This window comes from Bombina bombina, chromosome 5 (genome assembly GCF_027579735.1).
Source record: "Bombina bombina isolate aBomBom1 chromosome 5, aBomBom1.pri, whole genome shotgun sequence".
Taxonomy (NCBI): domain Eukaryota; kingdom Metazoa; phylum Chordata; class Amphibia; order Anura; family Bombinatoridae; genus Bombina; species Bombina bombina.
This window is the reverse complement of record NC_069503.1, coordinates 158,730,301-158,748,390: the sequence shown is the minus strand read 5'-3', so window position 1 is coordinate 158,748,390 and position 18,090 is coordinate 158,730,301. Positions and strand designations below refer to the sequence as shown.

The window sequence follows — 18,090 nt, the reverse complement described above, 5'->3', positions numbered from 1 at the left end:
CGCTCCGTAAATATCCGACAGCAGAGAGAAGTCACATGACTGGCAGAGAGAGGAAACTACACAGCAAGTAAAAGGCGCGCATTTCCCTCTGCCTACAACACCGGAGATAAATTTACACAAACGCTCAAGCAGTCTGTCAGTTAGCCTGTTCTAGCTAAGCAAGCGAAGAAAATCAAAAGCCAAATTTTAAGTTTATACATAAATCCCTGTATAAAACATAAGCCCCACACACATACTGATAAAGCATTTCCACAAAATAAGCCCAAAGAGTAAAAACCTCCCAATAAAGGGAAGATTAACCCCTAGTTTTAACATACATAATGTGCCTGCCCACTGCCAAATAGAATCCTGTATAAAGGATTTTAAAAATGTCCCCATCTACTGCATATGAAATATTCTTCTGAAGTGCAAGTCTCCAAGACCTAGAAGACAAAAGCACTTACTTGCAGTCTAGCTGTCCGGCAGGAAGAAAGCTCACAAGGCGTGAAAGGACCCATACTCCTTACAGAGACCTGTAGAAAAAGAAAGAACAGAGTAACCAACTCTGGCTTTCTGTACCATGGGCAGTAATATGTTCGGAAACAAAGCATGGACTACCTCACAACTTCCTAACTGCTTAAAAGCCACCACTACTCTACTGAAGAGATTGACGTGGACTCAGGTAAACCCAAATCCTTGCTGGCAGGGAAAAGTACCCGAAAAAGGAATTAATTATTTCAGACACCAGACTTCCCCTCCTCCATTGACAGAGGCAAAGAGAATGACTGGGGATTATGGGTAGGGGAGTTACACTTATCAGCTTTGCTGTGGTGCTCTTTGCCGCCTCCTGCTGGCCAGGAGCGATTTTCCCACTAGTAATTGAAAGACGTTGTGGACTCTCCATATCTTAGGAAAGAAATAGGAGGGGGATGGTTTATGAATTGGCTCAAATATGCACAACTTTCACATTTTATACAGACTTCTAATTTTAAACATCCCTTCCCCCTATCACAAACTTCTACAAACCCATGAGGAGGCAGAATTATTAGATTACGCCAATAGATGGCAAAGAGACTTAGAAACACACATAGATGTAAAAGAATGGGGAAAATGTATCCAATACCAATCCTCTACCAAACTACTCCTTACATGGTATCTAACCCTGCTGAGAATCAGTACTATATACACAGAAGCTTCCGGGAAGTGTTGGAGGGGATGTGGTAGTTTACTTCACATATGATGGCACTGCTCCAAGATTCAATCCCTATGGTGAAAAGTAGAAACCTACTTTTGGTTAGTCCTAAAACAATTTCTCCTTGACCCCAAGACTTGCATTACTAAATCTTTAATTGCTTGACATTGGAAAAACACACTAACCCCTTCCAAAATTATGTGGGTTGACAGAGTAACTGAACTTTTCACTCTTGAAGAATATGGATATTTGAAACACAATAGATGCTCTTCCCAGTAAAACTTCACTTCCAAGAAGGAAGAGTTCCTGCAACCCTTAAGACACACAGTAGTATTTTTACCAGTGTCCCAAACTTAAATTACCTACTACCTAGGGTGAGCGACACACTTAGCCGACATACACTTTCAATAGTGAACTCATACGGGCTTCTTCCCTCTAACTCACCCTCCCACACCTTCTATTACCTTCTCCTCCCCTCTTTTCCACTTTTTTCTCTTCTTCTTTGAATTTCGTAAGGCACTTCTCTTTAATTTAATATTTAAATTCTATCACCATAAGTTCATTCATGCATCCAATATACTTAAATAGTAAATTATAATGTTCAGAACACAAGTATTGTATTGTTATGATGTATGTTTATTTAAATTTAAATAAAAAAAAAAAAAAAAAAAAAAAGATTTTGTGGCACAATTAAAGGACATAGTATATTTCAAGGGTCAAAGGTGTATGTATGCCAAAGTAAGATGTTAGCGGGCACTATACTAGCACTCACTTGATATTGTGCTCCAGCTATGTTAAATCACCTTACTATTTTATTTGAATTTTTGTGCCCTACTTCTAAATGTAGCCCTTGATGTTTTGTTTAATTTTACAAGATATCTATAGATTTATACAAGCAGTATATCTATATAAAACACAAAGAAAAGCGTAGTCAGGCATAACTATGTGCAAGGTACGGTTTGTTATTTTTTCAAACACTTAAAAAGGACAGTATACACCAATTTTCATATAACTGCATGTAACAGACACTACTATAAAGAATAATATGCACAGGTACTGATTTAGTATAAAACCTTTTAAAAAATTACTTAGAAGCTCCCAGTTTAGCACTGTTGAAAATGTTAGGCTGGGACACCCACTAAACTGGGCTGAAAAAGCAAAAAGAGCAGACACTTCCCCTCTCCACCATCCCCTGCATATGAAAAGACCCTTTACACAAACAAGAGCAAGCTGGAGTAGGTAGACAACAGTCTATTTCTAAAACTTTTGGGCTTGGTTAGGAGTCTGAAAATTAGCACAAATTTAAAAAAAAACAAAAAACCTTGTATGGGCTATATAAATGGATTATCTACAAAAACATTTATGCAAAGAAAATTCTAGTGTACGTCTCTAAGGATAATTATTTTGTCCAAGCTGCTTAGTAGCCCAGTTGTTCTTTAGCAACCTCATATATAGCATATGGATATCTGACCAGTTAGACCTTGAAAAAACAAAATGTATGCTTACCTGAAAAATGTCTTTCTTTCCGGATATTGTGAGTCCACGGCTTCATCAATTACTGTTGGGAATATCACTCCTGGCCAGCAGGAGGAGGCAAAGAGCACCACAGCCAAACTGTTAAGTATCACTCCCTTAACCACAAACCCCAGTCATTCGACTGAAAGTAAATAGAGAAAAAAAGAGTAACACAAAGTGCAGAGGTGCCTGAGGTTTAGTCCAAAATAACTGGCTTAATAGAAAGAGCAGGGCCGTGGACTCCCCATATACGAAAATAAAGAAATTTATCAGGTAAGCATACATTTTGTTTTCTTTCCTAAGATATGGTGAGTCCATGGCTTCATCAATTACTGTTGGGAACCAATACCCAAGCTAGAGGACACAGATGAATAGGGAGGGACAAGACAGGCAGACCTAACAGAAGGCACCAACGCTTGAAGAACCTTTCTCGCAAAATAAGCCGAGGCAAAATTAACAAATTTGGAAAAAGTATGCAACAAAGAAGACCAAGTTGCAACCTTGCAAAACTGATCCACAGAGGCTTCATCTGTGAAAACCCAAAAAGAAGAGACAGCCCTCGTGGAATGAGCCATAACTCTCTCAGGAGACTGCAGCCCAACTCTCAACCAAAGAAAGAGAAGTAGTTTTCTGTTACAAAGAAAACAAACAAAACCAGAAGACTGGCAAAAACCCTAGTTGCCAGTAGAAAAAAATATTAAAGCACGCACAACATCCAAAATGTGCACACACATTTCCCAATATATAAGAATGAGGACACAGAAAAGGAAAAACAAATTCCCAAACAATATTTCCACTTAGGAAAAATAACCGCTGTATCCGAAAAAAGATAAGGCAAATCACACTGTAAAGCCGAGAGTATCTCAACTCTCCGAGCAGAAGATATAGCAAAAAAGAAAACTTTCCAAGATAAAAATGTTAAATCTATGGAATGCTATGGCTCAAGCTGAGCCTGCTTCAAAACCTTAAAAACCAAGGTCAATGCCCCAAGAGGAGCAACAGACTTAAACACAGGCCTGATAAAAAGAGTACACATCTGGCACATCCGCCAGACACTTGTGTAAAAAAGGATAACTCAGAAATATGACCCTTCAGAGAACTGACTGACAAACCGTCCTCCAGACCTTCCTGGAGAAGGACAAAACCCCTAGAAATCCTGACCAGTGTGTTAAAAGTTACCAGTAACAGGCTTGCGAGCCTAAATCATGGTCTCAGTGACCAATTCAGAAAAGCCACGCTTAGGCAGAATCAAGCATTCAATCTCCAAGCAGAAAGCTTCAGAGAAACAAAGTTGGATGAAGAACTGGACCCTGTATAAGAAGGTCCTTCCTCAGAAACAACCACCAAGGTGGAAGAGATACAACCCCACTAGGTCTGTATACCAGATCCTGCGAGACTAAGCAGGAACTATTTAAAATACTGATGCTCACTCCTATTTGATACGAGCAATAACTCGTGGAAGGAGAGCAAACTGAGGAACAGGGATGTTAGACTGAAATCCCAAGGAACCACCAGGGAATTTAACAGAGCAGCATGCTGATCTCTTGAACTTTAAACTTAACTTGGAAGCTTGGTGTACTGCCATCTCCAACACCTCCCATTTGAGGGTTAACCTGGAGAATACCTCCGTGAGGAGCGCCCACTCCCCGGGATAAAAAAATATGACTGCTCAAGAAGTCAGTTCCCAGTATCCACCCCTATAATGGGAATAGTGGATATACAACAAATGAGAGCGTCCTCCCACCGAACAATACACGTCAATCATGGCTAAGGAACTCAAGGTTCCTCCCAGGTGGTTGATGTAAACCGTCAAGATGAAATTGCCCAACTAGAACCTGAAAACTGGCTAAAACCACTGAGGCCCAAGCATCACTCCATCCTGGTCACTCAACTCCAGGATGGTTATGGAGAGAGCCGACTCCTCCCAAGTCCATAGTAACCAACCCAAAAGGCTGATGTCCATGGTCACTATTACTCAGGAAATTCCCCCGGAAGCATGAGCCTCAAGACAGAAACTCCTGAGAAAATCACCACAGGAAGAATCTCAAGTCGACAGATCTAGATCTATCCTCCGAGAACCACCTGATCCCTGTTCCACTAACTGATCGTGCAAAACAGCAGACTCTCACATGGAAACGAGCAAAGGTATGATGCCCAATGAAGCAACCATCAGACCAATTACCTCCATACATTGGGCCACTGAAGGCCCAAACAGTAGAGAGCAGAAAAAGGCAAGAGGAAAAATACTTGATTTTCTGACCTCTGTCAAAAATATCTTCAAAGATAGGGAAACTAATATGGCCCCTAAGAAAACTACCTCTGTAAAAGGAACAAGGGAACTCATTTTCAGATTCACTTCCCACCCGTGGGAATGAAGAAAAAACAAGATCTCTGTATGTATTGGGTACTTGTAAAGCGCAGCTAGTCACCCGTAAGGGTCTCAAGGCGATGCTTATTTTTATCGACCTCGGAAGGATGAAAGGCTGAGTGGACCTCACCGGGGATCGAACCTGCAACCCTTGGGTTGCTACAGAGCTCAGCCACAGTGCCTTAGCATGCTGAGCTCTGTATGTATTGGAAACTTGTAAAACGCGGCTAATCACCCGTAAGGGTCTCAAGGCGCTGCTTATTTTATGGACCTCGGAAGGATGAAAGGCTGAGTGGACCTCGCCGGGGATCGAACCTGCAACCCTTGGGTTGCTACAGGGCTCAGCCACAGTGCCTTAGCATGCTGAGCTGTCTGTGTTGCCAGTTCAGTGTATCATAATCCAATACCCATTATGTTGTCCAGGAAGGGCATCACAACAATTCCCCGAAACCTGATCACTGCCAAGATAGCTCCCACTGGGAGCTGTGGCAAGGCCAAAGGGAAGAGCCACAAACTAATAGTTTGACAGAAAGGCAAAGCTCAGGAACTTGAAAATACGCGTTCTCCAGCTCTATGGTCACCATGAATTGACCCTCTTGGAACAAAGGAAAAATGGAACCACCGGTTTCCATTTGAAAAGGACGTTACCCTGATAAAATCTGTTGACACTTTAGATCTACCAGAGAACGAAAAAATCCCTCCTTTTGGGAACCCAGAACAGGAATGAATAAAATCCTAGACCCTGTTCCCTTACAGGAACTGGAACTATCACTTACAGAGAAGAGAGGTCCCGAAAGCACTTCAAAAAATGCCTCACTATTATCTGGCCTGCAGATAAATTTGAGAGAAGGAACCTGCCACTGGGAGGAAAAGTATGATTTCTATTTAGTAACCCTAAGATACTATGTCCGTAGCCTGGGACATTTTGTATCCATGTTTGAAGACAGAGAGATTCAGCCCACACTGATCCAAACCCGGATTGGGGGCAAACTCCTTAGGGTCTATTCATCTTGTCTTGTGGTAGAAAAAACCCTTTTCCACCAGTAAAATCAGAAATACTATTGTCAGGTCAGGACCAAACAAGGTTTTACCCTTGTAAGAAAATGCCAGAAGCTTGGACTCAGGGGGAAAAAAATCCACTGACCAAGAATATTGTCACAACACCCCACGGGCTAGCACAGCGAAGCCAGATATCTTGGCTCCCGGCTAAAAGACTGGCATGGTAGCATCAGAAATAGAATTGGCTAGCTTAAAAGCCTTAATTCTGCTCTGGATCTCCTCCAAAGGAGTCCCTAGCAAAATGGAATCAGACAAGGCATTGCACCAATAAGATGCCACACTTGTTCCATGCAAGCCTCCAGCTTAGTCCATTGATCCTGAAAAGAGCATCTATCCTCTCTAGGAATCTTAGTTCTCTTAGCCAGAGTAGAAATGCCCTACTACTTTAGGCACCGTGCGCTCTGATATTTAATTGAGACAGCGACAGGAAACATATTTTTAAAGATGGGAGTCGAGGGGAAAAAGAAAGCCCGACTTCTCCCATTCCTGTAAAAAATCTCCTAGCATGGTCTGGAGCAGGAAAAATTTCCACAGAGGAATCCTAGTACTTATAAAGTTTACTAGATTCTTTAGGGTTGATGACATACATATCAGAGTCGCTCCAAATTAGCCAAAACCTCCTTTAACCATACACAAAAGGTATTCAAGCTTAAATCTGAAGGATACAACTTCAGCATCAGAAGGAGGATTTACACTGTCCGAATCTGAAATTTCACCCTCAAAAGCTACCAACGTATCTTCCTCTCCAGACTTGAGAGAGCAACTTGGTTAGTCGGAACTGGATCAGAAACTTTACTGTCTGAATCTCTATTTTTCCACTTGCGTTTTCACTTTTGCATAGGAAAGGCAGATAATACCTTAGATACAGCCAAAGATACCTTGGCAGAGAATTCTGCTTACAAATAAACTCCTCCAGGAGGCGGAGAGAAACTGCAGGGCACTGTATGTGAAGCCATAGAGGCTTGTGGCATTTGAAGAGAAAGCCTTTAAAGCCTCATCCTGAGAGACATGAGGCTAAGAAAAATTAAAATAATATTTCTTTAATTTTAAAAGTTCTCACTTATAAAGAGAACAAAAAAATTGCATGCAACCAAAAAAGTTGTGTTGTCAAAAAAATGCCTCAGGGCATGAAATCCTTAAATATTAAGGATTTCCCTGTAGGAATAACTCAAATCAAGCCTATCAGATAGGATTACAAAGCAGCATGACATCTGCTTTTGAATTAGCAGCATTGCACCCTTATGACAACAGTATTGCATGAACCCATAATTTCTAACAAATGATTAAAAATATATAAATAAATTACTCTCAAAAACCACTTTCTTTGCAATAGTCCTAATTAGGGCTTGGATGCTCAGAGACAGTAGTTAACATCACCTCTCTGTTCTCAGATGGATATCGGAGGAGGTACATATGACCGTGCTCAGCCGTGGACTGAAAATGGCTTGGTTCCAAGCACAGGAAGAAGGGAGGCGGAGCCACCTACACAACAAAGAAAAAGCGCGCACAAGAAAAACCCCACAGTAAAAACCGCTCCACTGTCAAAACAATTAAATGAAAGAACAGTAGGGACAAATCACGAACTCCCCAGCTCCTTCCTGAGTGGAGAAGAAAAGGACGCATGAGCTGTTTGTAAGAAACTGCGCAACAGGCGCACGTACCATTAAGAGCTATTCCAGAGCAGACTCAGCATGCTCAAAAGCAGCCGCTCAAACTGTAACCTAGTATAAAAGGGATAAAAAAAAAAGTATAACAAAATTGTCCCAAGGGTATTTCCAAAAATAAAAATGCCTAACATGTCAACCCCTTCAATGTAATTTATTAAAGAGTTAACTGCAGTCTCTCTTTCACATACATTAAAAGTGCCTGCACCCTGCCTATAAAGATATCCTCACTGAGGATATACTGAGTCCCAATAATTATTGCAGTCCATTACAGTGCCAGTCTCAAGAATTGAAAGACAAAAAGGCACTTACCTGCATCTAGCCGTCCGTCAGGTGGACAGTTTACCTTGCGCGAGAGGAAGCCACTCCTCACAGAGACCTGTAGAAAAAAGAAAGATCAGAGGAAACCTACTCTGGCTTTCAATATTAGGGCAGCAACCATGTTAGGAAAACGCAGCAAGGCCCACCTCACAAGTTGCTTACTGCTTTAAAGCCACCACTACTCTACTGAAGAGATTAACGTGGACTACAGCTATAACCAGAACACAGGAAAGATCAGAGTAAGCCTACTCTGGCTTTCAAAATAATAAAATCTTGCTTGAAGCAAAAGAAATCCAATTCTTTTTTCAGACACCAAAAACTTCAACTCCTCCATTGACAGAGGCAAAGAGAATGACTGGGGTTTGTGGGAAGGGAGTGATACTTAACAGTTTGACTGGGGTGCACTTTGCCTCCTCCTGCTGGCCAGGAGTGATATTCCCAACAGTAATTGATGAAGCTGTGGACTCGCCATATCTTAGGAAAGAAATTAAGTTGTTTTAAAGAACCAAGCATATTTTCTTACATGAGGTGTGAAAGTTTCAAAATACCAATGATGTTCAGAACTAGAGTTGAGTAGTTAAAATGTGCTCTATTGCCTACTGCTAACAACCATTTTTTGTTCAAGGGACAATACAGCATTATGTGCTTTTGTACTACAGTTTGTTTTAGTGGTAATACTGCAAGTACCTGGAGCGTCTATAGTAACTTCGTGATCTTTTAGGCGTAGGGCTTCTACTACAACTCCGGCTCCTGCTGTAATAACTGGTATAAGACCTGCTCCTGCAGAAAACATTATTTCAGAATTAAGGTAAGTATATTTCATAGCATAGATAGGAAAACACTATTCCTATATTAGTGCCTTTCAGGTGATTATTTCAGATTAATTTCAAACTCACATACTTTAATGATATACTAGCATGTAAATAAACATTTGTTAAATGCTAGCATGTAAACAACTGAGAAGCATTTATCTTTAAAGGGTGAAAAATGGCTCAACAATGTAAGGGTAAGTTATCACGTCAATGTGAAAAACCAAGGAAACTCTTGATTTCAGTACTGAATAGAACTATGATAAACTTATTGTGTTCTATGCTATAGCAAGGAGACGACACATAATACCCCAAAATGTTTAAGCCTGGTGAAAACAAAACATTATGCAAAAGTTGATCTTTTTTACACTTGTGCTCCTCAGACATGCTACACCCTGTATAAGTACATATGCTGCACTTTATCTCACCCTTCTAAGTGCCACACACTCATTGCCCAGATTGTCAACAAAGCCGATTTACCCTGGATTCTGATAGGCCACAGCAATGGATACCAGATAACTATAGTTAAAGACTAGATCAGTGATGGTGAACCTATGAAATGAATGTTTGTTATAGATGCTTAGACCTGTTTTTAGAATAACTCACAGTATGCTGAGGCCTGGAAGAGTATCACCGCACATGTGCACACACTGATTATTAAAGGCGATGCATGGTAAGGGAAAAACATTTGACTGCAAAGCAGAAATTTTGAGACATTAAGGTAAGTGTGCCTAGTGACACCAGCACACAGGGGACTTTTACATACACTACAAATAGCTTGCAAGACATTAGTCTTTACTTGTATTAGCAGTGTGCATAAAAAAACAAATTATGCTTACCTGATAATTTCCTTTTCTTCTGATGGAAAGAGTCCACAGCTGCATTCATTACTTTTGGGAAATAAGAACCTGGCCACCAGGAGGGGGCAAGGACAACCCAGCCAAAGGCTTAAATACTCCTCGCACTCACCTCATCCCCCAGTCATTCGGACGAGAAACAAGGAACAGTAGAAGAAATATCAGGGTGAAAGGTGCCAGAAGAATATAAGGACGCCCCACATAAAATTAAGGGTTGAGGAGCTGTGGACTCTTTCCATCAGAAGAAAAGGAAATTATCAGGTAAGCATAATTTTTTTTTCTTCTTAAATGGGAAAAAAAAAAAAAAAAAAAAAAAAGCTGCATTCATTACTTTTGGGAAAACAATACCCAAGCTATAGAGGACACAGAATGCCAATGCGGGAGGGTACAATAGGCGGCCCATACTGAGGACACCAGGCCTGAACCTCTAACCAATAAAAAACCCTGCTTCGTTAGAAGCCGTTAAAATTTTAAGAGGAAAAGCACCAATGACACTGACTCGCAGTTAGTCCAGAAGCCAAACCAGAGATCGCAACAGACTCGACTGAGCCAACAGTCCTCCAGGAGACACTGTCGCCCAACAAAAGGTCCCCCACCGCTCATCTCCACAAATCAAGGAGACACTAGCCGAAGCCCCCTAATACAAAAAGAGCACCTCGACAAGTGAGCCCAGCTCACAGAGACCCAAAGGGGCCCAAACAGGGAAAGGAGGCAACACCTATTACTAAGCGAAACCCAGGATAAGACCGGGCACAGAGACAGAACAGAGTTCTCTCCAACATCCTGCAACTGTCCTCCCATGGTCTGACCATAGAATACCAGAGCATTCGACCATGAAAAAGTGTGTAATACACCCAGGTGAAAAACCCCATGTTTGAGAACATAGTCAATACAAGGACGACAGAGGATACTTGCAAGGAAGAAGCAGTCAAGCAAGAAACAGACAGCAAAAGCCACCCCCAGACAGAGGGCACGTTCTGGGCAATCTAAGTAGCTGGACCTATATACAGGTCCCTAAAAAGGGGAACACAAAACCTCAATCGAGGCCCCCAAGAAGGAGTGTATACCCTCAGAACCCGAAGGAAGAGTAAACCCTCTTCTAATCAATGGAGCAAGTTGAAAGGAAAATCTATACCCTAGCAGACTAAGCTAACAGGATAGACTCAACAAAGCTCACACATGCAGAGGAGACTGCGCCCGAATGCAGTTCCTTAGACCGCTCGGCCATCCTGACCTGCAGACCCACACCCAGCTGGACCAACCCAGCCTCAGGGATCCAATACAGGGGAACAAAAGAATCCCGAAACAGGTACAGGAACGAGCGTAAGGATACCACAGTCATCCCCACAAAGTACAAGTACAACCCGACTCTGAAAACAGACAACAAGGCCATAGACCTAAGGATCTATCAAATAAAGGCCCAGCAAGACACCAGGGGGAACCAACCCCACCTTTCCGCCTCCCATCCAGGAGAAGCTCCAGGCAAGGACTCTATCTCCCTAGGAAGGAGAATATCCCCTAAAGAAAAGGAATGATGTCGGAAGGGCAACAACTGTCCTCAAGGCCCGAAGTCACCGGCTAATGGGAAGAAAAATTCCCAACACAGATATCCGAGAAAAGGACCCCCCTACAAGTAGCTTGCCGGGCAGGGGCACAGCCAACCCATTCGCCTGCAGAGCAGAGAATCCACGGGAACACTGGAAAGCTGACCAGGGGAATGCAACCCTTAGGTGCACCAGAAATTGGACATCCAACGCCAGCAGTTGGGTATGAACCAACCCCCCTTGAGGCTCAAGCCACACGGCTAACCACCAGATGTCATGGGCTTCTCTGTAAAAGAGTTAAAAAAAAAAAAAAAAAATACTCCATGACCAGGTTAGGTAGATGGAGAAAGGACAAAGCCCAATTTCCCACTTCCGAGGAACACCCCAACCAGCCCTGAGATCCAAGATTCCAAAACCACTCAAGAATGGGTCAGGAAAAAGGCCAAATGAAGCTTCAGCAACCGGAAGTCTCAGGGAGAAAATAGATCCGGGCACCTAATAGTTCAGGCAAACCTTAGCCTAGAACTAAACACCACAACTGGCCAAAAAGCCAGACACAAGGGTATGGATGCATATCCAGAGAATTCGGATAGCGAAAAGAACTCGAAAGACCCGACCAAAAGAAGGAACCACCCCTAGCTAAAGTCCAAGGCCAAGGCTAGAAGTCGTATAAAAATACTTCTCAGAGCCTCAGGACAACCAAGGGATACCTCGAGGTCAAAAGAAAATCCTACTAGCAGGACTAATCTCTATCACCTCCACACAAGCAGAGGACACAAGGAAGAGAAAGGCACTAAGCCTACCCAACTCCGGAAAACCCAGAGCTAAACAAAGTCCCCGCAGGGAACAACCATCACCCAGAAACACAGATCCTAAACAGGAGATCCACTCACCCAAAGACATTGGAAGAAGACCTGATGGTCTCTTATAACTCAGACAGAACACGTCAAAGAGTAAGAGCTGCATCTAGATACAGTCTAAATAGCTTACGCATACACCTGCAAGGTGTCAAGCTCTGCAACCGGTTTCAAACTGCAAACCTTCCGCATGCTAGACAGCTATATTGTACATGCTGTTGGATCAAGCCTAAAAGGACAAATCCTGAAGCCTAAAAATGAAGACCAAACCTCTCAATTGCGGTAAGGGGCATTAAGCCCTCCAACCCTCCACCCCATGGGGAGGAAAACTCTAAAATCTGATGAAATCAGATGGCAAATACAGTGATGCAGCGGAAAACTTCTCTGCCCGGTCATCTATGACTAAAGGCTATAAGGACTGAAACAATCCTTCTCACCTCACGGACCCAGAGGTCCTCTCGAATGCTTAGTTGAACATGAAAAACAATAACCTGAGCACTCCACCTCGTGCTTCCACCAAACCAGCCGAGCAGAACAGCGCCACGTGTCTGATCAGCCGCAAGACTGCGCTAACCTGACAGGACCAGCTTGAACCTAGGGTCCCAACCAGCAAGCTGCATAATTCTCCCTCATAGGGGAAAAAACAGAATACAGACATTTTTAACAATCCCCGTATCAGGCAACGATAGGGTCATTCAATAACTGAAAAACATGTCTGAGCAATATGCGAATGCGCACAATCCTGTAATGAAAGGCACAACACTCAGGGACAGTTACACCCGCTGGGAACTGTAGAGGCCCTCCCAAAGACGGAAGGCCAGGGACAATAGGGCACCAGCACATTCTCAAACGTCTGGACTCTGCAGACGAACAATCGCCAACATTATGTGGAAGTGAAAACGCTCTGCAACCTCCGGGGGGGAACACCCCACCCTGCATGGAGGAATCAGATACTGGGTCAACCGCATGTTTAGAAGTATGAATTTGTAGGGAACTCGCCTCTCGGAGGACAGGACCCCCAGAGGCGGATGGCTCAGTAGTCCCTTGATTCCCTGAGCCCGAGGAACCAGGCGCTCTGAATTGGCATACGGAACAAAACTGGTTGACAGGTGTCAACGAGGCCAATCTGGATTCTTCATCGGATACACAATCTGAAATCAAAATAGTCTCAGCATCAGAATCCTCCATAACTGGTAGAGGATATTGAAATATGGACTAAAGTAGTAAAAACAAAAACGGCACCGACACCCCCAATGGCTGGGGCACTCACCACCTCCTATGACCAGACCCCTGCGGACTAGAAAATTTCCTTCGGCACACGGTCGGGAATGGGAAAATGGAAAACGGAAAGTAACCACACCCAAACACAAGGTGAACCGTACAGTCCAAAAAAGCATGCCCAACCAAAAGGCTGCGTCACTTCCAAAGGCCTTAATGTTCCAAACCTTGAGCCCTTACGCATCACACATAAGCAGGTTAAATCACATAACAAACAGGATTATAAACCCCCTATTCAATAAACCCCCTCAGGAGATATTAACCCTCGATTCCAAGATACTACAAGAGACTCACTGAGACCCTTATGATAAGTTAGACCCGCAAGGTGGTAGCCTCTCGGAAAACATTCACATTACAGTACATTGATGAATAAAGTAAAATGAAACCATCTTACCGGAATCTACGCAGTGGAACAGGAACACAGCCTTTCAAGTGTGACTGATAGTAGCATCGCCTCCGCCATGGACTTGAGAGAAGATAGCAGGCAGTGGAGCGAAGTGAGACAACGCCGATTGCTTGTGGAGCGGTTAATCTGAGTCGGGATGGTTTCGCAGAAAGACTCAACCTGCATCTCCGGACTCTAACTTTCATCCAAGCCCTCAGTGAGAGACTGACAGGACTACTTAAAACTCCTGTCCCATGCCGAAGAGTACTACCCTCCATAAGAGACAAAAAACAAAAATTAAAAATTTCTCTGCCAACCTCCTAAGACGAAAGGCAAAGAATGACTAGGGATGAAGGGAGTGGGAGGAGTATTTAAGCCTTTGTGGGTTGTCTTTGCCTCCTCCTGGTGGCCAGGTTCTTATTTCCCAAAAGTAATGAATGCAGCTGTGGACTCTTTCCTTTTAAGAAGAAAAGGGTTATGCAACACCTTGTGATTGTAATATACAAGCAATATATTTTCACTCTTTATATTGTCCCATTTGCATGTAATTTATTGCACTTCAGACTTAACAAGCATAACCTGTCACACATCTATGCCTAATTAGCATCAGTAGAGATAATATATTGCAAATTAATATGTTTTACTACAAACAATTGTCGCTAGTTTTGTCTTCTGCAGACTCAAGCCAAAATTGGCTCTTCCAAATAAGGTTTGGAGTTTGAGTATTTAAAAACAATTGCAGCATACAAGGTGTCAATCTGTTTTAAAAAATAATTACACTTGGCTGACATTTTTTTGTAGCAAGACTTATGTGCTACAGGCAATGTTGACATGGTGGCAATGTGAATAATAAAAGGCCATTAGCATTGGGGGCAGTGTGCATAATAAAACCCCATTATTAAGTCTTAACCAAATGAAAACAGAACAGTGTAAAAAAACATAATTTATGTAAGAACTTACCTGATAAATTCATTTCTTTCATATTAACAAGAGTCCATGAGCTAGTGACGTATTGGATATACATTCCTACCAGGAGGGGCAAAGTTTCCCAAACCTTAAAATGCCTATAAATACACCCCTCACCACACCCACAAATCAGTTTAACGAATAGCCAAGAAGTGGGGTGATAAGAAAAAAAGTGCGAAGCATAGAAAATAAGGAATTGGAATAATTGTGCTTTATACAAAAAAATCATAACCACCACAAAAAAGGACTCTTGTTAATATGAAAGAAATTAATTTATCAGGTAAGTTCTTACATAAATTATGTTTTCTTTCATGTAATTAACAAGAGTCCATGAGCTAGTGACGTATGGGATAATGACTACCCAAGATGTGGATCTTTCCACACAAGAGTCACTAGAGAGGGAGGGATAAAATAAAGACAGCCAATTCCTGCTGAAAATAATCCACACCCAAAATAAAGTTTAACAAAAAACATAAGCAGAAGATTCAAACTGAAACCGCTGCCTGAAGAACTTTTCTACCAAAAACTGCTTCAGAAGAAGAAAATACATCAAAATGGTAGAATTTAGTAAAAGTATGCAAAGAGGACCAAGTTGCTGCTTTGCAGATCTGGTCAACCGAAGCTTCATTCCTAAACGCCCAGGAAGTAGATACTGACCTAGTAGAATGAGCTGTAATTCTCTGAGGCGGAATTTTACCCGACTCAACATAGGCAAGATGAATTAAAGATTTCAACCAAGATGCCAAAGAAATGGCAGAAGCTTTCTGGCCTTTCCTAGAACCGGAAAAGATAACAAATAGACTAGAAGTCTTACGGAAAGATTTCGTAGCTTCAACATAATATTTCAAAGCTCTAACAACATCCAAAGAATGCAATGATCTCTCCTTAGAATTCTTAGGATTAGGACATAATGAAGGAACCACAATTTCTCTACTAATGTTGTTGGAATTCACAACTTTAGGTAAAAATTCAAAAGAAGTTCGCAACACCGCCTTATCCTGATGAAAAATCAGAAAAGGAGACTCACAAGAAAGAGCAGATAATTCAGAAACTCTTCTAGCAGAAGAGATGGCCAAAAGGAACAAAACTTTCCAAGAAAGTAATTTAATGTCCAATGAATGCATAGGTTCAAACGGAGGAGCTTGAAGAGCTCCCAGAACCAAATTCAAACTCCAAGGAGGAGAAATTGACTTAATGACAGGTTTTATACGAACCAAAGCTTGTACAAAACAATGAATATCAGGAAGAATAGCAATCTTTCTGTGAAAAAGAACAGAAAGAGCAGAGATTTGTCCTTTCAAAGAACTTGCGGACAAACCCTTATCTAAACCATCCTGAAGAAACTGTAAAATTCTCGGTATTCTAAAAGAATGCCAAGAAAAATGACGAGAAAGACACCAAGAAATATAAGTCTTCCAGACTCTATAATATATCTCTCGAGATACAGATTTACGAGCCTGTAACATAGTATTAATCACGGAGTCAGAGAAACCTCTATGACCAAGAATCAAGCGTTCAATCTCCATACCTTTAAATTTAAGGATTTCAGATCCGGCTGGAAAAAAGGACCTTGTGACAGAAGGTCTGGTCTTAACGGAAGAGTCCATGGTTGGCAAGATGCCATCCGGACAAGATCCGCATACCAAAACCTGTGAGGCCATGCTGGAGCTATTAGCAGAACAAACGAGCATTCCCTCAGAATCTTGGAGATTACTCTTGGAAGAAGAACTAGAGGCGGAAAGATATAGGCAGGATGATACTTCCAAGGAAGTGATAATGCATCCACTGCCTCCGCCTGAGGATCCCGGGATCTGGACAGATACCTGGGAAGTTTCTTGTTTAGATGAGAGGCCATCAGATCTATCTCTGGGAGCCCCCACATTTGAACAATCTGAAGAAATACCTCTGGGTGAAGAGACCATTCGCCCGGATGCAACGTTTGGCGACTGAGATAATCCGCTTCCCAATTGTCTACACCTGGGATATGAACCGCAGAGATTAGACAGGAGCTGGATTCCGCCCAAACCAAAATTCGAGATACTTCTTTCATAGCCAGAGGACTGTGAGTCCCTCCTTGATGATTGATGTATGCCACAGTTGTGACATTGTCTGTCTGAAAACAAATGAACGATTCTCTCTTCAGAAGAGGCCAAAACTGAAGAGCTCTGAAAACTGCACGGAGTTCCAAGATATTGATCGGTAATCTCACCTCCTGAGATTCCCAAACTCCTTGTGCCGTCAGAGATCCCCACACAGCTCCCCAACCTGTGAGACTTGCATCTGTTGAAATTACAGTCCAGGTTGGAAGAACAAAAGAAGCCCCCTGAATTAAACGAAGGTGATCTGTCCACCACGTTAGAGAGTGCCGAACAATCGGTTTTAAAGATATTAATTGATATATCTTCGTGTAATCCCTGCACCATTGGTTCAGCATACAGAGCTGAAGAGGTCGCATGTGAAAACGAGCAAAGGGGATCGCGTCCGATGCAGCAGTCATAAGACCTAGAATTTCCATGCATAAGGCTACCGAAGGGAATGATTGAGACTGAAGGTTTCGACAGGCTGTAATCAATTTTAGACGTCTCTTGTCTGTTAAAGACAAAGTCATGGACACTGAATCTATCTGGAAACCCAGAAAGGTTACCCTTGTTTGAGGAATCAAAGAACTTTTTGGTAAATTGATCCTCCAACCATGATCTTGAAGAAACAACACAAGTCGATTCGTATGAGACTCTGCTAAATGTAAAGACGGAGCAAGTACCAAGATATCGTCCAAATAAGGAAATACCACAATACCCTGTTCTCTGATTACAGACAGAAGGGCACCGAGAATCTTTGTGAAAATTCTTGGAGCTGTAGCAAGGCCAAACGGTAGAGCCACAAATTGGTAATGCTTGTCTAGAAAAGAGAATCTCAGGAACTGATAATGATCTGGATGAATCGGAATATGCAGATATGCATCCTGTAAATCTATTGTGGACATATAATTCCCTTGCTGAACAAAAGGCAATATAGTCCTTACAGTTACCATCTTGAACGTTGGTATCCTTACATAACGATTCAATAATTTTAGATCCAGAACTGGTCTGAAGGAATTCTCCTTCTTTGGTACAATGAAGAGATTTGAATAAAACCCCATCCCCTGTTCCGGAACTGGAACTGGCATAATTACTCCAGCCAACTCTAGATCTGAAACACAATTCAGAAATGCTTGAGCTTTCACTGGATTTACTGGGACATGGGAAAGAAAAAATCTCTTTGCAGGAGGTCTCATCTTGAAACCAATTCTGTACCCT

The 18,090-nt window shown here is 42.2% G+C and overlaps 1 protein-coding gene across 4 annotated transcripts in view; it reads right to left on the bottom strand.

Moving 5' to 3' along the window:
• Positions 1-18,090, bottom strand: part of NKTR (natural killer cell triggering receptor) — a 150,910-nt gene that overhangs the window by 26,158 nt on the left and 106,662 nt on the right. For all 4 annotated transcript variants that reach the window (XM_053713749.1, XM_053713750.1, XM_053713751.1 and 1 more), the window contains one exon: positions 8,786-8,878. In XM_053713749.1, coding sequence (XP_053569724.1) covers positions 8,786-8,878 — 93 coding nt within the window. The remainder of the gene's footprint in view (positions 1-8,785; positions 8,879-18,090) is intronic.